Source organism: Delphinus delphis, chromosome 14 (assembly GCF_949987515.2).
Source record: "Delphinus delphis chromosome 14, mDelDel1.2, whole genome shotgun sequence".
Lineage (NCBI taxonomy): Eukaryota > Metazoa > Chordata > Mammalia > Artiodactyla > Delphinidae > Delphinus > Delphinus delphis.
The window spans coordinates 36475754-36499835 of record NC_082696.1 but is presented as its reverse complement, the minus strand read 5'-3'; the positions used below and the strand labels follow the sequence as shown (position 1 = coordinate 36499835).

General features: G+C 38.4%; 1 protein-coding gene across 3 annotated transcripts in view; it reads left to right on the top strand.

Annotated features, from left to right (window-relative positions):
* Window positions 1-24082, top strand: part of RNF217 (ring finger protein 217) — a 137071-nt gene that overhangs the window by 99213 nt on the left and 13776 nt on the right. For all 3 annotated transcript variants that reach the window (XM_060030016.1, XM_060030015.1, XM_060030014.1), the window contains one exon: window positions 21434-21635. In XM_060030016.1, the coding sequence (XP_059885999.1) occupies window positions 21434-21635 (202 nt within the window). The remainder of the gene's footprint in view (window positions 1-21433; window positions 21636-24082) is intronic.

The window sequence follows — 24082 nt, the reverse complement described above, 5'->3', positions numbered from 1 at the left end:
ACCAGAAATATATGCTAATTTTAAAATGTCTCTCTGGAAAATAGTTACCACAAGACTAAATCTAGTTCATGATAATTTTAAATTAAATTTAAAGCAAATAGCAGATTTAAATTTTGTTGGAGGTATTAGAATATTTGTTCAGTTTTATGCAAAAATTCATTTGAGACTTGTGTCTTATAGCACAGATTAGATACTAAACTCTGAGTTAATAAGAAAAAAAATTGTCAAAGAAAGTGAAAAGTGAGATGCACACCTAAAAATTAACAAACATGAGATTATACAATACAAAACAAGTAAGCAGTTGTAAGCAGTTTCATTTGTATACTTTAGATTTATATTGTTCATAAAAAATTTTGGAAACAATATTAAGTGCAAATTTTTTTTAATATATATTATCATTTGAAAGCCTGAAATACTTAAACTATTCCAAAGTATACATTGATAGTTCTTTAAATGGTACAGTAATACCCCACTAACTAAATTAAAAGCAAAAAACAAAGAAATTATTTTATCATTTCCTTTTTTCCAGAAAATGGCGACCACCTATAATTTTATTGTTCAACGCATACTTTATAAAAAGTCATTTTTTTTTTATTTGGCAGCACTGTGCGGCTTGCAGGATCTCAGTTCCCCAATCAGGGATTGAACCTTGGCCACAGCAGTGAAAGCCCATAATCCTAACCAGTAGGCCACCAGGGAACTCCCCGAAAGTCTTTTTATTATTTATTTTAGTTTATTAATAAATGTGTGTTAGGTCATAGCAAACCCCAGCTGGATGATTCTAAAGGCCTGAACAATTTTAGATTTTAGAAGAATTAGAAATCTCTAATATTATTGTCTGATATTATAATAAGCATCATTAAAGATAAAAACAATCATGAACCTTCAGGAATGTGAATGAGAACTCTGTAAGAATGGTTAATGATCCAATCTTCTGATTGTTCCTCAAAAGGTTTAATACTAGTCAATTAGTGTTAGTTAACCAGGTTTTATCTTTTAGCTATATCATGTTTTTCTATTTAAAATGTTTTTTAAAATGGGGTTTTAACATTCAAAACTCGACAAAGGCCAGATTTCTGCCCTCTGAGTATATTTTTTTAACATACGTACTTTCAAAAGAGAGCTGGACACACCTTCAGGCCCTTTTACCCAATAATTTGAGGCGAGCCAGTTTAAAGCCAGCAGGAAGTTAAAGTTAAGAAACAATTTTATAAAAAAGGCAGTATATAAAGAAAATTTTATCTCTTCAAAAATATTTCTGAAAGAAATATTGTAATATGTTAACATTATTAAATATCAGTGGTAAATCCATGCATGTCTGTTACACTATCATCTTTAAATCTTAAATGTTGGAAATACTTCATGAGTAAAAATAAGTAAAACCTAACAAGAGAACAGAAGGACTCTAACATCACAGCTTTCTGGAGCTGCTTACACATCTCTGTTTGCCTCTGCAATCTCTAAGGATTTGACTATTACATTTTCTTTTTCCTTCCTCAGGTAAAAGTTCAATGTTTCTAAGAATACTGGGCTTACTAAAGCAAAGTTGGTGTTAATATTTCTCAAAATGGTTAGCTTTTCATAATTTGGAAAATTAAAGGGGAATTCCTCAAACATCCCTACCCCAAACTACCTTCTTCCTTAATGTCAGATAAGAGAAATACTTATGTAAACATTTATATAATGTGGTACAAATATAGTCATAGCCAACTAGATGACATGCAGCTGACCACTTTAATTTTTCTCTTATATAAGTAATAACATATCTCTAGTTAGGACATTTTACAAAACATTGAATGGGGATAATTAATTAGGAAGTTATACATTTTCATAGGCTAATATATAAGTAATGTGATTTATGAATTAAGGGTAATTAAGTCATTTATTTTATTCCAAGGTCAACATATATCCTATTTTTAGGAGACAGGACAGTCACTTTTTTTTTTTTTTTTAAGAAATGCCAAGATATGAGCAGGGAGTGCTGAGTTCTAATATGCCAGATTTATTTTATTCATAAAAATGCCTTTGTACAACGCTCTGTCTTTCTTTGTAGTGTTAGCACAGTAATAATAATGGCAATACTATCTACATGTACTGATATTTACTACATATTACTCTCCATTGCAGTTTTACACGCATATTATCTCATCAGATCCTCAGATGTGATACTAAGATGCTAAGTTCCAATGTGCCCTCCAAATCTTAACTATTAAATGCCTTTTGATAAAACTTGAAGGTGTTTCACAGTAATAATAAAATGATAGGTTCAATAGTATGTGAGTTACATTTGTTGTCTCATTTAAATCTCAAAGGAAAGTTGTGAGAAAGGGGTAATTACCACCACTTAAAGATATAGAAACAGTTTCAGAGAGGTTAAGTAACTGAACCAAAAGTCAGGCAGGGGAAAGTACATTATATTCATAATTTATTGAGAATTTGGAATTAAAGGAATTTGCTCGTCAAAATATTTCCTTTCAGATATTTTATTCTCTTAAATCCTGTAATAGGATGCTTTTGGCAAAAATGTATTGATTCAGAGAAAAGATTAATTTGCTCCTGTTCACATCAAATTAGCACAAACCCTGTCTGTGGGCTCTTATATCTGAGCTATAGCTATAGAGCCTATGGTTACTGAGGAAAGAACTTAGGGTATTAATGTTGGATTTTATAGATAATCCTGCAATTCTCTAGCACTTCACACATCGCTGCAAAAGTATGTTCAGCAGCTGGTGACTGCTTTTAAATAGTGCCCGTTGCAGAAAATAAAATAGCTTCTCCTTGACCACTAATTACCCACTTTAACTCTCCAGATTGCTTGAAATCACTAAATTTGAAGCAGCGGTTATCACTGCTACTGTTTTCTTGAAGTGCCAAAACCTAGACCTTAGTTGTGAGAAGAGCCTGATTGTTTGGTGACAAATGTTTTATAGGATATAAACTGTATTTCATCCAATGCCCCATTTTTATGACTAATAACTTCAATATTTGTTTACTGTCTGAGATTAAATGTATAATGTGAGTACATACAACATTTCATTAAAAATCAATATATTGTCCTCGTAATATAGAATAAAAATAAGTGCAAATATAATGAAATAATATGTATTTCAACATGTAAATGTTCAGGTACCATGACATTAAAAGACAAAAAGTAGCAGATTTTTGAACCCATTTAAAATGCATAAATTTGGATTTAAGAAACCATGAAGTGAAGCCTAAATATTATCAATAGCTATCGTTTTTATCTGACATTTTAAAATGAGGACAAAATTAGTGTATATGTATATATATGTGTGTGTGTATATATGTATGCTTATATATGTATGCATATGTACATATGAATGTATACAATTTTATTGCTAGAAAATTCAAGATACATTAAAATCATACAGGGGCTTCCCAGGTGGCGCAGTGGTTGGGAGTCCGCCTGCCGATGCAGAAGGACATGGGTTCGTGACCCGGTCCGGGAGGATCCCGCATGCCGCGGAGCGGCTGGGCCCGTGAGCCATGGCCGCTGAGCCTGCGCGTCCGGAGCCTGTGCTCCGCAACAGGAGAGGCCACAACAGTGAGAGGCCCGCGTACCGCAAAAAAATAAAAATAAAAATAAATAAATAAAAATCATACATACCTCTTTGGGGCTTATATATAAAATGAAGTTAGATTCTGAATACAATCACTCTTAGTTTACACCGTAGTTATACAGTAACTAAAAAATTATCTAGTAAAACCATACAAACATTATTTTGCGTTTATATATAAAATGAAATTAGGTAACATATTCAGATATTTATAAACAGATTTTCACCTATATGAATGTCTAGTGTGTCAGAAAATTGTATGGGTGGAACCTAAATCTCTTCTGTGTGGGATGTCCCAAACATTGAAGAACAGCCCGAAATGCCAGTATCAGCCACCTTTGTGACAACTGACCATTCCCCTACCAAAGAAATTCTGAAGCATCTCCAGGGGCCTGAGAGACCCTGTGGAGAGCCCCTGTTAGAGATGAGGGCTTCTGAGAGGAATGAAGGCCATTGAGCTGTGTAGACAGGGAATAATTGAGTAAAAATCTGCCCATTTTCCATTTGGATACCTATGGGGCCAGTTTTGCTAAAGGATCTAAAGCTTTCTAAGATGGTTCATTTATTTTTCTTTTCATTTGATTTCACGCTTTAAGAATTGCTTTTTCTTTCTGCAGCAAACTCAACTTAGAATTCCAAACAGGATACAAGTTTTGCTGGTAGCAGCAATCAGTAGGCAGATCAACAAAGTTTGGAGAACTATGAGAAAAGGTCTATATGCAAATTCCTAAGCAATGTCTTCATTTGCCTTAGTGAGCTTCTCCAGCACAGTGCACTCTCCTGTCCCCAAGACGGGCTTTCTCATAGTTTCTCCATCTCAGTAAATGGCAACTGCAACCTTCTAGCTGCTCGAGTCAAGAATTTGACCTCTTTCTCTCACACCCACACATACTGTCAGTCATTAACTTTTGTAGATTGTACCATTGAAATGTATGTGGAATTTGACAACATCTCAGCACCCTTGCTGTCACTAATCTGGTACAGGACATCATCATCTTTCTCCCTCTAAGATTTTTGCAATAGCTTCCTGACTGGATTCTTACTGTTCACAATGTTCCTAACCCAGCAGCCCAGCAGCCAGAACAAGACTGCTAAACCTAAGGCAGATTACGTACCCCTCTGCTCAAAATCCTCCATGGCTCCCATCTCACACAAAGCAAAAGCTAGTCCCTACAGTGACCATGTGCCCCATCACACTCTGCTCACGCCCGCACCCCATTATTCCTCCGACCTTATCTCCTACTTCCTTCACCCTCCTCCAGCCACACTGCCCTCCTGGCTGTGCTTTAAAAACATGAGGCATGGGCTTCCCTGGTGGCGCAGTGGTTGAGAGTCCGCCTGCCGATGCAGGGGACATGGGTTCGTGCCCCGGTCCGGGAAGATCCCGCATGCCACGGAGAGGCTGGGCCCGTGAGCCATGGCCGCTGAACCTGCGCGTCTGGAGCCTGTGCTCCGCAACGGGAGAGGCCACAACAGTGAGAGGCCCGCATACCGCAAAAAAAAAAAAAAAAAACCATGAGGCATGTTTCCTTCTCAGGGTGTCCATGCCTGCTCTACCCTTTGAAATATTCTTTCCCCAGATATCTACACACCCAGCTCTCTCCCTTCATGTCTGAGCAAAATTCAGCTTCTCAGTAATCACTTTCCCCTACCTCAATAGGTAATATGCTCCTTATAGGCTTTATTTTTTTCCATAGCTCCATATTGCTTATCACTATTTAAAATAGTGGATATATTTTGCATCATGAGAGCGGGGATATTAATCTGTTTTGATCCTTGAGGTACCTTGTGCCTTTAGAGCAGTTCTGGGCACTGTTTAGCACTAAACAGAAAATGGTTGAATGAATGAATGTCATTTTTCTTTCCTCCTTATATGTACTTTTAGTGAGAATCCATTGTGTGCTCTGTACAGCATGGTCCTTTTTCTCTTGAAACCCACAGAAGGGGAGATGCAGTGGTTACACGGAAGACGATAAAACACTGTTGCACTTCAGCAGGGCTTTGCGTAGAGTATTATAAGAGAGTTCATGGTAAAGGGGACATCTCCGTTCATCTCGGGGAAAGCAGGGAGAGCTAGGTTGTTGAGGATTGTTGGGTGGATTTGGCATGATGAAAGGTATCCAGGAGTGGGAGTATTACACTTAAAGGACAGGGCACAGAGCCAGGAAATGAGTGCTGTGTACCAGAGCCACAAGCACTTTGTGGTTCCCTTAGGGTAGGGTTCACAGAAGGAAGTGGTGAAAGGTGGGGCTGTAGAAACAAACAGAAGCCTGGGCTTTGCATGCAATGTTAAGAAACTTGGATTACATCCTCCAGACTGAAAAGTTATAAACAAGGGAATGGTGGTAACCAATTTATATTTTAGGTTGGTTGCTGTTGATTATATGAAGGTGGTTGTAGACATCTAGAAGGAAATGGTGATTGTATGAGCTAAGGTAATGGTCAAAGGCTGGAGAAGAGAAGTATTCGATAAATATCTTGTGGCTAAAACAGTCTGATTTTGTTCAGTGGCTGGAGGTGAGAAGTGAGAAGAGGATAACAACAGGGTATTTAGCTTGAGTATCTAAATAGATGGTGATACCATAAACTGTGATAAAATCATGGAGATGGAGTTTTCTTGTTGTTGGGCTAGGGAGCCTTGGAGTGGTTATGAGTTTGGTTTTGCTTATTTGACTTTGAAATGGCTGTAAGGCATACAGGTGCATATGACCCCCAATCAGTTGCTACATGACTCTGCAGCTCAGGAGCCAGGTCTGCAGTGGAAATTAGGAAATGAGATCCAGTGGAGGGAAGTTGAAGCCATTTGAGTATGGAAGAGATCACCCAAAGAGTATGTGCAAAGTGGTGATTCATGGATGGGATTAAGAGGTAAGTGAAGAAACGAAATTGAGTTATTTGTAGTGAGGTGGACAGACCTAGAGTCTGTCATACAGAGTGAAGTAAGTCAGAGAGAGAAAAACAAATACCGTATGCTAACACATATATATGGAATAAAAAAAAAATGCTTCTGAAGAACCTAGGGGCAGGACAAGAACAAGGATGCAGACATAGAGAATGGACTTGAGGAAACGGGGAGGGGGAAGGGTAAGTGGGATGAAGTGAGAGAGTGGCGTGGACATATATACACTACCAAATGTAAAATAGGTAGCTAGTGGGAAGCAGCCGCATAGCACAGGGAGATCAGCTCGGTGCTTTCTGACCACCTAGAGGGGTGGGATAGGGAGGGTGGGAGGGAGATGCAAGAGGGAGGAGATATGGGAATATATGTGTATGTATAACTGATTCACTTTGTTGTAAAGCAGAAACTAACCATTGTAAAGCAATTATACTCTAATAAAGATGTTAAAAAAAAAAAAACATAAGTGAAGAAATAGGAACCTAAGAGAGGTAAGAGGAGCCCCTGGAAAAAAGGTGTCACTGAAGCAAGAGTATATGGAAGGTCAGAGGAAAGTAGTGGTCAACTGATTAAATGACACAGAGATACAATAAGATAAGAATTAAAAACACGTTCATTGGATTTGGCAATTAGAGGGTCACGGATAATACTCATTTGTTCTTTTAATATTTATTGAGAACATGCTATGTGACAGGATCAGTGCAACTCCCTTTAATAAAATAACAAACAAGATGTACATGATCTGGGCCCTTTCAGATCTTATCAACTGGGAGAGGGTTTGAGCAGAGACATATAATTAAAGAGTTTGAAAATAGAGAGTGAGAAATACTCACTCAAGCAAGTACAGCTTGCTTCTCATTTCATGGATACAGTGCCTTGAATATGCTGTGCTGGGAATGGTCTCCCTACCTCCAAGTCTTCTTAACAGGTGAACTTAACTTACTCTTAATTTCTCAGATCAACTGACACTTCCTTAGAGGAGCCTCTTCTGACCCTTAGACCAGATCAAGCTTCTTAAGTATTCTCTTCATACCTTATCCTTTTCCTTCATAGCTTATGAGTGTCTATTTATTTGCAGAATTGATTATGTCTATCTACAGCTTAGACTAATATCTCCTTAATGGCAGAAGCCATGTCAGATTTTATCAATGGACAAATAAATATTTATTGAGTGAATGAATGAATGTTTCCCGGAGAAAGACAGTTGATCTGGATGTTTCAGTAACATGGGGTTGTCGGTATATAGCTCAGCAGTAGAACATTTGACTGCAGTAACATGGGGTTGCTGTCAACTGAGGAAGAATTGAGAGGTGAGTAAGAAAAGCAGTGAAAATATTCTTTTAAGAAGCTTGGTTAAAATGGAAGAGTGGGAGTAATCATAGGCTAGAAGGTCATGTGGAATTAAAGGAAGGATTTATTAGGATGGGGAGACACCTGAGCTATTAGCTGGCTAAGTCGTGCAGTCACAGAGGGAAAAGGGGAAAGATGAACGGGAAGGAGGGGAAAACTCACATCTGGAGATTTCTGAGAACATGGGGTGTGGGGCTAAGGGAAGTACGGTAAAGAAGAAGGAAGAAAATGAGGGGCTAATTTGTAGTACACTCTACCGTGAGGAATGAGAATTTGACAGTATTCTACACTTCTTCAAAGAATTTGTCATCATAAATCAATCATGAGACTGAAATATGTACGAAATTTCCTATAACTAAGAAAACCAGGACATTGGAGGACAATTAGATCATTGGCTTTAAAAAGCTAACATAGCAGGAGACACCAAATGATTTTGAAATCATCTTATATATTTTTTGCAATATAGTTTACCATAATAGAGGCCACCATGTTTGACATGAAGATGAGAATTCATTCTGCTTATCTATCCCTTCCCTTTCTTCTCCTTCTAATTTTTGATAATTATTATTTTAGCTCTTCTTTTGATTATCTTTTACCTTTAAATAATATACTCTAATGTTGGTTCAATAGTCTAACAATTTTAGGTGATATAGGAGGATCTAGCCCTCCTACAACTCTTTCCACTTCTCTATTTCCCATTTTCTGTAAGCTGTAACTTTGTTTTTATATTGTCAAATTTAATAACATTCACATTCTATTCTAATATAATATTTAATACTTCTGTTATTTCTAAAGGATAATTCTAAAATGGGAAAACCAATTGGGTATTTACATAATCAAGAACATATAATTATGGAGCAAAGATTACATTTCCTTTTCCATGAGATCACAACTTCTAGGGAAAATGCCTTTTGCATCTTTGCTCACTGTCAATTACTTAATCATGCTGTAGTTTGTTACGCCTCATATTTGGAACTTACATGCCTTTCATTTTGTTTTGTTTTTCCTGAAAGCCCTTACTGTTTTTCTTTCTTCCTTATTGGGAATAGAAATACCACTTTATTTCTCATGTTATTTAATATTTAGCTCCTCAGGAATTTTATTGCTTGGTGTATATTCCATTGTTATTTTTTTGAAGATGTTCTTGAAACCAGCTGACTTCCTGTTCTAAATTGGACTGACTGCTTTTCAGCTCTTTTGCTGAGATTTCTTACAACTTTTTTGGTATGTGGTAACACTGTCTTTTCTTGACTTGCGCATTCACTTAATGAAGTGGTTCCTTAAGTCATGGCACCAGAAAAGGAACAGAGGAGTCTTAGCATCTCTGGAATTGTTTCATTTTTACCCCCATATATTAATTATTTTGTAATTGGACAACAATTCTAGATTCATATTTTTAATGAGGTCTTTGAAGGCTTTGTGTAGATGTTTGCTTTTTAAAAATCCCTGTGTTGAAGAGCCTAGGGGCAAGACAGGAATAAAGACGAAGACGTAGAGAATCCGACTTGAGGACATGGGGAGGGGGAAGGGTAAGCTGGGACGAAGTGAGAGAGTGGCATGGACATATATACACTACCAAATGTAAAATAGATAGCTAGTGGGAAGCAGCCGCATAGCACAGGGAGATCAGTTCAGTGCTTTGTGACCACCTAGAGGGGTGGGATAGCGAGGGGGAGAGGGAGATGCAAGAGGGAGGGATATGGGGATATATGTATACGTATAGATGATTCACTTAGTTATACAGCAGAAACTAACACACATTGTAAAGTAATTATACTGCAATAAAGATGTTAAAAAAAAATCCCTGTGTTATGGAAAATTGGTATAGTGAGATAAGTAAGGAACTGAGAGTTACTCATGGGATTTTTTAAAACTTTCCTCATAATTATTGCTTCTAATTAATTCCCCCCATATCAAAGCCATTGAGGCAAATACATATATTAAAATAATTTTATACATAGAGTAAATTATTTGTTGGGAACAATAATACATAACAGTTAATTTACTTATCATTTCCTGCTTAAAGAATAAAATAAGCCTTCAATTCTTGGTGAAAATGGAGATAAATACTTGTGGGCAGATGTGTACTGATTTAGTTATAAAAGAGGTTGGATATGTAGCAGTTCATTTATTGTTATTCTTCCACCTTATAATTAAGTAGAATCTGTATGAAAATAGAAAGCTGAATTCTAGTTTTATTTTTTTTGTTTTTTTTGTTTTTTACATCTTTATTGGATTATAATTGCTTTACAATGGTGTGTTAGTTTCTGCTTTATAACGAAGTGAATCAGTTACATATATACATATGTTCCCATGTCTCTTCCCTCTTGCGTCTCCCTCCCTCCCACCCTCCCTATCCCACACCTCTAGGTGGTCACAAAGCACCGAGCTGATCTCCCTGTGCTATGCAGCTGCTTCCCACTAGCTATCTATTTTACGTTTGGTAGTGTATATACGTCCATGCCACTCTCTCGCTTTCTCACAGCTTACCCTTCCCCCTCCCCATATCCTCAAGTCCATTCTCTAGTAGGTCTGTGTCTTTATTCCTGTCTTACCCCTAGGTTCTTCATGACATTTTTTTTTCTTAAATTCCATATATATATGTTAGCATATGGTATTTCTCTTTCACTTTCTGACTTACTTCACTCTGTATGACAGACTCTAGGTCCATCTACCTCATTACAAATAGCTCAATTTCGTTTCTTTTTATGGCTGAGTAATATTCCATTGTATATATGTGCCACATCTTCTTTATCCATTCATCTTATGATGGACACTTAGGTTGTTTCCATCTCCGCGCTATTGTAAATAGAGCTGCAATGAACATTTTGGTACATGACTCTTTTTAAATTATGTTTTTCTCAGGGTATGTGCCCAGTAGTGGATTGCTGGGTCATATGGTAGTTCTATATGTACTTTTTAAGGAACCTCCATACCGTTCTCCATAGTGCCTGTACCAATTCACATTTCCACCAGCAGTGCACGAGTGTTCCCTTTTCTCCACACCCTCTCCAGCATTTATTGTTTCTAGATTTTTTGATGATGGCAATTCTGATTGGTGTGAGATGATATCTCATTGTAGTTTTGATTTGCATTTCTCTGATGATTAATGATGTTGAGTATTCTTTCATGTGTTTGTTGGCAGTCCGTATATCTTTTTTGGAGAAATGTCTATTTAGGTCTTCTGCCCATTTTTGGATTGGGTTGTTTGTTTTTTTGTTATTGAGCTGCATGAGCTGCTTATAAATTTTGGAGATTAATCCTTTGTCAGTTGCTTCATTTGCAAATATTTTCTCCCATTCTGAGGGTTGTCTTTTGGTCTTGTTTATGGTTTCCTTTGCTGTGCAAAAGCTTTGAAGTTTCATTAGGTCCCATTTGTTTATTTTTGTTTTTATTTCCATTTCTCTAGGGGGTGGGTCAAAAAGGATCTTGCTGTGACATATGTCATAGAGTGTTCCGCCTATGTTTCCCTCTAAGAGGTTGATAGTTTCTGGCCTTACATTTAGGTCTTTAGTCCATTTTGAGCTTATTTTTGTGTATAGTGTTACGGAGTGATCTAATCTCATACTTTTACATGTACCTGTCCAGCTTTCCCAGCACCACTTATTGAAGAGGCTGTCCTTTCTCCACTGTACATTCCTCCCTCCCTTATCAAAGATAAGGTGACCATATGTGCGTGGGTTTATCTCTGGGCTTTCTATCCTGTTCCATTGATCTATCTTTCTGTTTTTGTGCCAGTACCATACTGTCTTGATTACTGTAGCTTTGTAGTATAGTCTGAAGTCGGGGAGCCTGATTTCTCCAGCTCTGTTTTTCGTTCTCAAGATTGCTTTGGCTATTCGGGGTCTTTTGTGTTTCCATACAAATTGTGAAATTTTTTGTTCTAGTTCTGTGGAAAATGCCAGTGGTAGTTTGATAGGGATTGCATTGAATCTGTAGATTTCTTTGGGTAGTAGAGTCATTTTCACAATGTTGATTCTTCCAATCCAAGAACATGGTATAACTCTCCATCTATTTGTATCATCTTTAATTTCTTTCATCAGTGTCTTATAATTTTCTGCATACAGGTCTTTTGTCTCCTTAGGTAGGTTTATTCCTAGATATTTTATTCTTTTTGTTGCAGTGGTAAATGAGAGTGTTTTCTTGATTTCACTTTCAGATTTTTCATCATTAGTGTATAGGAATGCCAGAGATTTCTGTGCGTTAATTTTGTATCCTGCTACTTTACCAGATTCATTGATTAGCTCTGGTAGTTTTCTGGTAGCATCTTTAGGATCCTCTATGTATAGGATCATGTCATCTGCAAGCAGTGACAGCTTTACTTCTTCTTTTCCGATTTGGATTCCTTTTATTTCCTTTTCTTCTCTGATTGCTGTGGCTAAAACTTCCAAAACTATGTTGAATAAGAGTGGTGAGAGTGGGCAACCTTGTCTTGTTCCTGATCTTAGTGGCAATGCTTTCAGTTTTTCACCATTGAGGACTATACTGGCTGTGGGTTTGTCATATATGGCCTTTATTATGTTGAGGAAAGTTCCCTCTATGCCTACTTTCTGCAGGGTTTTTATCATAAATGGGTGTTGAATTTTGTCAAAAGCTTTCTCTGCATCTATTGAGATGATCTTATGGTTTTTCTCCTTCAGTTTGTTAATATGGTGTATCACGTTGATTGATTTGCATATATTGAAGAATCCTTGCATTCCTGGAATAATCCCCACTTGATCATGGTGTATGATCCTTTTAATGTGCTGTTGGATTCTGTTTGCTAGTATTTTGTTGAGGATTTTTGCATCTATGTTCATCAATCATATTGGCCTGCAGTTTTCTTTCTTTGGGACATCTTTGTCTGATTTTGGTATCAAGGTGATGGTGGCCTGGTGGAATGAGTTTGGAAGTGTTCCTCCCTCTGCTATATTTTGCAAGAGTTTGAGAAGGATAGGTGTTAGCTCTTCTCTAAATGTTTGATAGAATTCGCCTGTGAAGCCATCTGGTCCTGGGCTTTTGTTTGTTGGAAGATTTTTAATCACAGTTTCAATTGCAGTGCTTGTGATTGGTCTGTTCATATTTTCTATTTCTTCCTGATTCAGTCTTAGCAGGTTGTGCATTTCTAAGAATTTGTCTATTTCTTCCAGGTTGTCCATATTATTGGCATAGGTTTGCTTGTAGTAATCTCTCATGATCTTTTGTATTTCTGCAGTGTCATTTGTTACTTCTCCTTTTTCATTTCTAATTCTATTGATTTGAGTCTTCTCCCTTTTCTTCTTGATGAGTCTGGCTAATGGTTTATCAATTTTGTTTATCTTCTCAAAGAATAAGCTTTTAGTTTTATTCATCTTTGTTATCGTTTCCTTCATTTCTTTTTCATTTATTTCTGATCTGATTTTTATGATTTCTTTCCTTCTGCTAACTTTGGGGGTTTTTTGTTCTTCGTTCTCTAATTGCTTTAGGTGCAAGGTTAGGTTGTTTATTCAAGATGTTTCCTGTTTCTTAAAGTAGGATTGTATTGCTATAAACTTCCCTCTTAGAACTGCTTTTGCTGCATCCCATAGGTTTTGGGTCGTCGTGTCTCCATTGTCATTTGTTTCTAGGTATTTTTAAATTTCCTCTTTGATTTCTTCAGTGATCACTTCGTTATTAAGTAGTGTATTGTTTAGCCTCCATGTGTTTGTATTTTTTACAGATCTTTTCCTGTAATTGATATCTAGTCTCACAGCGTTATGGTCGGAAAACATACTTGATACAATTTCAATTTTCTTAAATTTACCAAGGCTTGATTTGTGACCCAAGATATGATCTATCCTGGAGAATGTTCCATGAGCACTTGAAAAAAATGTGTATTCTGTTGTTTTTGGATGGAATGTCCTATAAATATCGATTAAGTCCATCTTGTTTAATGTATCATTTAAAGCTTGTATTTCCTTATTTATTTTCATTTTGGATGCTCTGTCCATTGGTGAAAGTGGGGTGTTAAAGTCCCCTACTATGAATGTGTTACTGTCGATTTCCCCTTTTATGGCTGTTAGTATTTGCCTTATGTATTGAGGTGCTCCTATGTTGGGTGCATAAATATTTACAATTGTTATGTCTTCTTCTTGGATTGATATCTTGATCATTATGTAGTGTCCTTCTTTGTCTCCTCTAATAGTCTTTATTTTTAAGTCTTTTTTGTCTGATATGAGAATTGCTACTCCAGCTTTCTTTTGGTTTCCATTTGCATGGAATATCTTTTTCCATCCCCTTACTTTCAGTCTGTATGTGTCTCTAGGTCTGAAGTGGGTCTCTTGTAGACAGCAAATATATGGGTCTTGTTTTTGTATCCATTCAGCCAATCTGTGTCTTTTGGTGGGAGCATTTAGTCCATTTACATTTAAGGTAATTATCGATATGTATGTTCCTATTCCCATTTTCTTAGTTGTTTTGGGTTCATTATTGTAGGTCTTTCCTTCTCGTGTTTCTTGCCTAGAGAAGTTCCTTTAGCAGTTGCTGTAAAGCTGGTTTGGTGGTGCTGAACTCTCTCAGCTTTTGCTTGTCTGTAAAGGTTTTAATTTCTCCATCAAATCTGAATGAGATCCTTGCTGGGTAGAGTAATCTTGGTTGCTGGTTTTTCTCCTTCATCACTTTAAATATGTCCTGCCACTCCCTTCTGGCTTGCAGAGTTTCTGCTGAAAGATCAGCTGTTAACCTTATGGGGATTCCCTTGTGTGTTATTTGTTGTTTTTCCCTTGCTGCTTTTAATATGCTTTCTTTGTATTTAATTTTTGACAGTTTGATTAATATGTGTCTTGGCGTATTTCTGCTTGGATTTATCCTGTATGGGATTCTCTGTGCTTCCTGGACTTGATTAACTATTTCCTTTCCCATATTAGAGAAGTTTTCAACTATAATCTCTTCAAATATTTTCTCAGTCCCTTTCTTTTTCTCTTCTTCTTCTGGAACCCCTATAATTAGAATGTTGGTGCGTTTAATGTTGCCCCAGAGGTCTCTGAGACTGTCCTCAGTTCTCTTCATCCTTTTCTTTATTCTACTCTGCAGTAGTTATTTTATCTTCCAGGTCACTTATCCGTTCTGCTGCCTCAGTCATTCTGCTATTGATCCCATCTAGAGTATTTTTAATTTCATTTATTGTGTTGTTCATCGTTGCTTGTTTCATCTTTAGTCTTCTAGGTCCTTGTTAAATGTTTCTTGCATTTTGTCTATTCTATTTCCAAGATTTTGGATCATCTTTACTATCATTATTCTGAATTCTTTTTCAGGTAGACTGCCTATTTCCTCTTCATTTTTTAGGTCTGGTGGGTTTTTATCTTGCGCCTTCATGTGCTGTGTGTTTTTCTTTCTTCTCATTTTGCTTATCTTACTGTGTTTGCGGTCTCCTTTTTGCAGGCTGCTGGTTCGTAGTTCTCGTTATTTTTGATGTCTGCCCGCAGTGGCTAAGGTTGGTTCAGTGGGTTGTGTAGGCTTCCTGGTGGAGGGGACTAGTGCCTGTGTTCTGGTGGATGAGGCTGGATCTTGTCTTTCTGGTGGGCAGGTCCACGTCTGGTGGTGTGTTTTGGGGTGTCTGTGGCCTTATCATGATTTTAGGCAGCCTCTCTGCTAATGGGTGGAGTTGTGTTCCTGTCTTTCTAGTTGTTTGGCATAGGGTGTCCAGCACTGTAGCTTGCTGGTCGTTGAGTGAAGCTGGGTGCTGGTGTTGAGATGGAGGTCTCTGGGAGATTTTCGCTGTTTGATATTATGTGGAGCTTGGAGGTCTCTTGTGGACCAGTGTCCTGAAGTTGGCTCTCCCACCTTAGAGGCACAGCACTGACTCCTGGCTGCAGCGCCAAGAGGCTTTCATCCACACGGTCAGAATAAAAGGGAGAAAATGTAGAAAAAAAGAAAGAAGGAAAGAAAGAGAGAGAGAGAGAGAGAGAGAAAGAAAGGAGGGAGGGAGGGAGGAGGGAAGGAAGGAAGGAAAGAAAGAAAGAAAGAAAGGAGATAAAATAAAGTAAGAAAATAAAATAAAGTTATTAAAATAAAAAATAATTATTAAGAAAAAAATTTTTAAAAAAAAGAAGAAAAAGAAAAAAAAAGGATGGATAGAACCCTAGGACAAATGGTGGAAGCAAAGCTATACAGACAAAATCTCACACAGAAAGCATACACATACACAGTCACAAAAAGAGGAAAAGGTGAAAAAATCATAAATCTTGCTGTCAAAGTCCACCTCCTTAATTTGGGATGATTCGTTGTCTATTCATGTATTCCACAGATGCAGGGTACATCAAGTTGATTGTGGAGCTTTAATCCGCGGCTTCTGAGGCTGCTGGGAGAGATTTCCCTTTCTCTTCTTTGTTCTCACAGCTCCCAGGGGCTCAGCTTTGGATTTTGCCCCACCTCTGCGTGTAGGTCGCTGGAGGGCGTCTGTTCTTCGCTCAGACAGGATGGGGTTAAAGGAGCCGCTGATTCGAGGGGCTCTGGCTCACTCAGGCCGGGGGTAGGGAGAGGCACAGAGTGCAGGGCGAGCCTGCGGCGGCAGAGGCCAACTGACGTGCACCAGCCTGAGGCGCGCCGTGCGTTTCCCGGGGAAGTTGTCCCTGGATCACGGGACCCTGGCAGTGGAGAGCTGCACAGGCTCCCCGGAAGCGGGGGTGTGGATAGTGACCTGTGCTCTCACAGAGGCTTCTTGGTGGCGGCGGCAGCAGCAGCCTTAGTGTCTCATGCCTGTCTGTGGGGTCTGCGCTGTTAGCCGCGGCTCACGCCCATCTCTGGAGCTCCTTTAAGCAGCGCTCTTAATCCCCTCTTCTCACGCACCAGGAAACAAAGAGGGAAGAAAAAGTCTCTTGCATCTTCGGCAGGTCCAGACTTTTCCCCGGACTCCCTCCCGGCTAGCCATGGTGCACTAACCCCCTGTAGGCTGTGTTCACGCCGCCAACCCCAGTCCGCCGCCAACCCCAGTCCTCTCCCTGCGCTCCGACCGAAGCCGGAGCCTCGGCTCCCAGCCCCGCCCACCCCGGCGGGTGAGCAGACGAGCCTCTCGGGCTGGTGAGTGCTGGTCGGCACCGATCCTCTGTGTGGGAATCTCCCTGCTTTGCCCTCCGCACCCCTGTTGCTGCGCTCTCCTCCGCGGTTCCGAAGCTTCCCCCCTCCGCCACCCGCAGTCTCCGCCCGCGAAGGGGCTTCCTAGTGTGTGGAAACCTTTCCTCCTTCACAGCTCCCTCCCACTGGTGCAGGTCCCGTCCCTATTCTTTTGTCTCTGTTTATTCTTTTTTCTTTTGCCCTACCCAGGTACGTGGGGGGTTTCTTGCCTTTTGGGAGGTCTGAGGTCTTCTGCCAGCGTTCAGTAGGTGTTCTGTAGGAGTTGTTCCACATGTAGATGTATTTCTGGTGGGGAGGAAGGTGATCTTCGCGTCTTACTCTTCCGCCATCTTCCCCCTAAATGGTCTAGTTCTATTTTTTAAGATAATTTGTGGGCATTTTATTAAACTAAATGTAAACAACTTGAAGAGGGCAGATACATATATTGATTACTCTCTTATTACAGGTGTTGATATGTACTATAAAGAATGTCATAGGCCCAAAAACGATCCGTGCTGTCATTTCTGTCTACTACTATGTGGACTTAATATCAATCTCATATTAAAGAAATATCTGGCATATCCTGAACATTTTATCTCATGGTTCGTAAATGTAGAGCTATGTAAGCGACATTTAGTGCTTAAATATTCAACTCCTTACATATCAGCCATCCTTATTTGGTGTAGATGGAGAGAAGAAACCCTGTTAGTGATAAGAAATCAAATGATGTTTGTGGCTTATGGGTCGTCTGTTTAATGGGTTAGAGATATCTCATTTGTCTTACTCTGTCTCCATCCTTTAAGTAAGAACAGAATTTTGTTGTTGTTGTTGCGGCACGCGGGCCTCTCACTGTTGTGGCCTCTCCCGTTGCGGAGCACAGGCTCCAGACGCTCAGGCTCAGCGGCCATGGCTCACGGGCCCAGCCGCTCCGCAGCATGTGGGATCTTCCCGGACCGGGGCACGAACCCACGTCCCCTGCATCGGCAGGCGGACTCTCAACCACTGCGCCACCAGGGAAGCCCAAGAACAGAATTTTGATGCTGAATTACAGCCACTTGGGTGATTGGTATGTTTTTTAGCAGAGCTAATCTGATGAATGTTTTGAAGCTATAATTAAAAAAACTTTTAAAGTTTCACTGAGAAATAAAATGGACTTTACATAAATGTAATTTAAACCTACTTTTTAAGGCTCTATGTTTTAAAAACAAAAATGGCATTGTCAAAGTGTGACCTTTAAAGATATATTCAGGGAAGTCGTTTATCATATGAAATTTATTAGCCTCTGGGTGTTAGGAGTTCAAAATTACAACTTGCTTCTTAGCAAATGTGAAAAGTAATGTCTTCTGTTACAAGTTAACTTGCATTATGTCAATTCATTTCTCTTTTAGCATGAAGTTATAAAATATTCATACATAATCAATATATATTTGCAATAGTATTAAAGGAAGCACTGTGTACTTGATAGTTGGAAATTATGAAACCATTTTCATGATTAAATCATCGCCATTATGTGAGTAAAATATTCAAATTAATCTATAGAACTATATAATCCTGCAACGTACAAGGTTCCTGTAGAGTATTGTCAGAACTTAGAATTTATCACTTCTTGTGCAGAAATACTTTTGGACTAACAGTATTTTAGTTGCCTGCTGTGTTTCAAATATTATTTTAGAAATGAGGAAAGACTGTTAAAAGAGGCTAAAAATTGCAGTCTTCACTATTTAAATGAAATAATAAGTATACCATGTAAAGATTTTAGAACACAATGAAACAATATTACAAGCAGATATAAAAATGACAGTAAAAATGATATGTGAAATTTTGAGGCAAATGAACTGTCAGTGACAGGTTTAACTTATTAGAGCAAGTTTCTTGTCAGAAAAATTTTTGACCTTATTTTAAAGGAAGAATGTGAACTGGCCCAGAGAGCGGCTAAAACAAGCAGAAAGACTCGAACATGTCTCGTACAGAAGGGCAGACATGACTACTCTGTCAGTTAGCAAAGAATACAATTGACCCTCTGGTTTTATCTTAAAGTTTATAATAAGAGGCTGCTTAGCATAATAAAGAAACAGACAAGAATCAAAATACTTTCTCCATTCATTCAAGCAGATTACTTTTCTGAGCTCTGGTTATGAATAAGCATGCCAGTCTCATGGTGTGGTCATGAGGCTTAAAGGCGCTAAGCTAGGTACAGTGCTTGGCATTTAATAGGCTCTAAACAAATATTAGTCCTTTTCCCTTTACAGGTCACATACAACACTATGCTATGTGGCCAGGAAATCTGTTAAGCTTTAATTACCTCCATATTAAGAGCAATTACAGTATACAGTCAAAAAGTTGAGCATATGATTGAGTAGCCTTTATTTTGGGTGCTCAGCTGCTGTCTCTGAACACGTTTTCTCCTAGTGCTCAGGTAGTTTAAAGGATGAGAAATAGTTCAAAGTTTCAGTAGGGCCTTAGCCTACCTCATTCCTTAATGCCATCTGCTGTGCTAAATGGACGTGGTCATAGGAATTGTTCTTCAGAATCATTCATAGAAACAAGTGCAATGGGGAGACTAAGGGAGAAATTACCAGGAAGCTAAAGAACTCAAGCTGCAGAGACCTTCACCTGCTCAGATCTCCTTAGGCCTTGTATCTAATTTGCATTTGTAATTTACATGCTTCTCCTTTAAGAGGGCCCCCCAATTAGATAACCTTCAGGCCCAACAAAACCTGGGTGGACTCTCACTGGACTGTCAGGTAAAAGAATTCAACGTAATTGAAAAAGATGAGGTGGCCAATAGCAGAAAAAACAAATTTTGCTTCTACTGACCAAATATTGATTGGTAGTTACCCTTGACCACAGATGCTTATATGCCCTTAACCACAAGCTAGCCCTCAACTATCCAGGAAGGTACTCTAGTCTAGCATCAGCCTAAGAATCACCCAATTGAAGAAGTGAGAAAGGAGATCACCTGGCAATCAGGGAGTGTCAGTTGCATTGCCCTGGTATTTAGTTTCTCACATTTTTAGGTAGGTGAAGGGGAAGGGATAGATGGAACCAATATTATACTGATCTGACTCAATATGTGCCCCCAAAATGTTTTAGTCACTGTATGTATATTATCACATTTTTATTCTCATGTAAGTAATATCATCTAAATTGTAGCTTGGGAGATAAGAAGTAACCTCCGTACTTACCTGTAACTTGACAGCAACAACAGAGGGAGGTGCTTAGTTGCACAGGTAACATTGTATACACAGTCCTGTACAAGCATTTGCAAATGAAATTAGAGCTGGAAACTAAAATGGTACTGCAAATACACTTACACCTGCTATCATTTCCTTCCACAACAGGATTTCTTTTCCTTGACATTTATTTACAAAAATTTTACATAATCTTTTCTTTTAAGGAATCCTCTTCATCTCTTCTTATTCCCCAAGCCACCTCGTTCTTGCTGATCATAGCATCAACAAAACATACCTTCACAGCATTTTTTTAATTTGAATTTTATTAATTTTTTTATACAGCAGGTTCTTATTAGTTATCTATTTTATACATATTAGTGTATATATGTCCATCCCAATCTCCCAATTCATGCGACCACCATCACCAACCACCCCCCCCGGCTTTCCCCCCTTGGTGTCCATACGTTTGTTCTCTACATCTGTGTCTCTATTTCTGCCTTGCAAACCGGTTCACCTGTACCATTTTTTATAGATTCCACATATATGCATTAATATATGATATTTGTTTTTCTCTTTCTGACTTACTTCACTCTGTATGACAGTCTCTAGGTCCATCCATGTCTCTACAAATGACCCAATTTTTTTCCTTTTTTATGGCTGAGTAATATTCCATTTTGTATATGTACCACAAGTTCTTTATCCATTCGTCTGTCAGTGGGCATTTAGGTTGCTTCCGTGACCTGGCTGTTGTAAATAGTGCTGCAATGAACATTGGGGTGCATGTGTCTTTTTGAATTATGGTTTTCTCTGGGTATATGCCCAGGAGTGGGATTGCTGGGTTGTATGGTAGTTCTATTTTTAGTTTTTTAAGGAACCTCCATACTGTTCTCCATAGTGGCTGTATCAATTTACATTCCCACCAACAGTGCAGGAGGGTTCCCTTTTCTCCACACCCTCTCCAGAATTTGTTGTTTGTAGATTTTCTGATGATGCCCATTCTAACCGGTGTGGGGTGATACCTCCTTGTAGTTTTGATTTGCATTTCTCACCTTCACAGCATTTTAAATTGCCTCCTAATCATTGAGTTCGATGCATGTCTGGAAAGATAAGTGAGTTTTCTTTGGGATGTGCTTGTTTATATCTGTATTATTCAAAATAAGTCAACAGCTTGAGCACCTGAAATGTTATTGAGCTTTACACATGTTTAAAATGTTTGATACAAAGGTGGCCTGGGAGAGCATGATAATAAGCAAACTTACAGCCTCAGGAATGCTTTGTAAGGCTTTTATTTTGGTGAAACTAGTAACTGTTATTCCATACATTTGCCAGATTCTACTTTATAAAAAATTTAGTAACCTTTTTTTTCCTTCCCTCTTTCGCTGGTACAGATCCACATCCAGAGAACGGAAGGGTGTGACCATATGACTTGTTCACAATGTAACACTAATTTTTGTTATCGATGTGGGGAGAGATACCGCCAGCTCCGTTTCTTTGGAGACCACACATCAAACCTCAGTATATTTGGATGCAAATACCGCTACCTCCCAGAGAGACCTCATCTAAGGAGACTAGTGCGAGGGTCAGTCTGTGGTGAGTGTCTGACGTGACTTATACAATCTTCCCCAGGAAGGAAGCAGTGATGATGATAGAACTTAGGAATGTAATAGAATAGCCATGACGCATCTCAGCACCTGCCAGGTATTCTAGTAGAGCCTTTAGCTCAAAATAGGAGGAAGAATGTTTTCTCTCCCTTTGAGTTTAAAATAAAAAACTTGTTTGTTAGCAGGGCACTGCTTACATGAGCAAGCAGATTTTGTTCAAAAAACAAATAATTTATTACACTGCAGAAATATGAAGTCATTAGTCTTCTGTAAGCCACTTACCTATTGTAAGCCACTTGATGAAAGGGGACAATGTCACATTTGTAGTGACAGTACCTAGCAGTGGGTCTTAGGCATATCCTCTATTCATCCATGGAAGACAAACAATGCAATTTTAAAAATCCCTATGTTTCAGAGTCTTGTAATGGAGTTCCATTGTACCTATATAGTTGATAAGCCATTGTATATATTTGTATATATTTTCTCTTGTATTAGTAGTTAATATTAATAGCTAACAGTTAATTAAATGAGCATCAAATGCCCTCATTGCATACAAACCCAAGTTTAAATATCCAAGTGCAATGCTTTTATGGATTGAATTTTTTACCCCTTTCTTCGTCCTCAACAACACACAGTCTCATATACAAATATGCAAAGATAAACACGGATTCCTGCTCTGGCCTAGTGTCACCACCTCTGAGTGATGCAGTGTTCTTCTGGCCTAATAGTTCTCCAATGGCTCCCTACTCCTCTGGAATATACCTACTGTGAGATTTCTTTCTTTTTCATCATGCAGAACTCCATTATTTCTTTCTCTGGCAGTCTTTCTCATGTATACACAATACTTTTTAACATTGTCTACGTTTCTTGCTTTCTACTTACTTGTGCCTGGTTGCTTTGTGAGCCTATCTTTATATCACTCTTTAGCCCTCCATCACTTCATTACTATTGTAAACCGCTGTCCTCGCTAGAATCATGTCAGGCTAATCAGAACAAAGCTGATGGTAATAATATACTTCTGTCAGGTAAACAATAGAACATATATTTTAAATTTCATTTTATCATGAGGAAACCAGTGCCATCATTTTCTAAAATCTTATATGATATCTATAAAAACACCCTTACTGAGCTTTAATTAAACATAATTTCCCACAACCAACAGCATTCAATATAGTCAAGATTGGTTTTAATGATTTTCAGTGCTTTTCTGTTTAGTTGCTTATAACGGTATATATTATATTTATATAACCAATATATACTTACTAGTTAAACAGACTTTAGAGGGATAGCTAGGGAATCTAACCACTATTTATAACAATATTACCATGAGAAAACTAACTGCAAAATTAAGTTTTGAGCTGTAACCTATTTGTAAGTCAGTCTGTACATACAGAAAGCAACCTAAAAACCAAAATCCTTACATTTCCTGCACTGTTAGTCCTTTCCTTTCCTACTTCAATGCCATTTTGTGGCAAAGTGTTTCCTTTCATTTTTGTTTTAAATAATCTTTGATTTGACCATGCTTTTTTTTTTCCTTTTCGTTTTTCTGTTTAGTCATTCTTAAATAAGGAAAGTCATTTCCTGCCCTATTTGTTCAATAATATTTTGGGTGCATTCTCTTTGAGTCCTTTCACCATTTGCCTAGATGCCACTAGAATTCTCTTTCCAGGTCATAAAATAGAGTCAAGATATTTAACAGACTGTAGAATGGACAGCCCATAAACATTGTCAGCAGGGAAGTGTTTTCTTTGTACAGTCTTCTCTGTTTTTATTTTTAATTTTATGGTCAGCTTTCTATAAATGGTTTTCTTTTGGGCCCATTTTCTTTTCTGTGTATGTGTGTGTACTCGTGTGTGTCAGGATGAACCTGACAAAGGAGGGAGCAGCTGGCCCTATGATAAGCTCTCCCTCCTACACATATTTTTGCACCTCCAGCACAGCCGCCTCGAACTGCTATTGGACCATCACTCCAAGTATAGCAGGGAAATGTGGACTTTTTTCCTGTGGACAAACAAGGAAAAAATACAATAATTCATGTTACCCATTACATTTTACAAAATCAGACAGAATGATTTTATAAGCAATGTTTTTAAATAAAAAGAGCAATTTAATTTCAAACATCTCATCCCTACAAAAGGTAGGAAAAGGTGTTACTCTGTAAGTCCCAAGGTTACCTTCTCCCTGCCATGGAAGAGAGTAGATGGATGACAGCAAAGCCCTCCTGCCCTCCATCCTTGCATGATGGAACCCAGTTTGCTCCTCAGTTTGGGACCACAGCCTGCAGATGTCCTTGGACAGAGACAGAGAAAGGGCCTGCCCTCCTCTCACAGCTGGAGGTTGGAAAACAAGGATGGTCATGTGACCATCTGCCCAGCCATAGATCAGAGGTTCTGCCTCTAGAGAATAAGGGAGAACAGCGATTTGAGGGTAATTAGC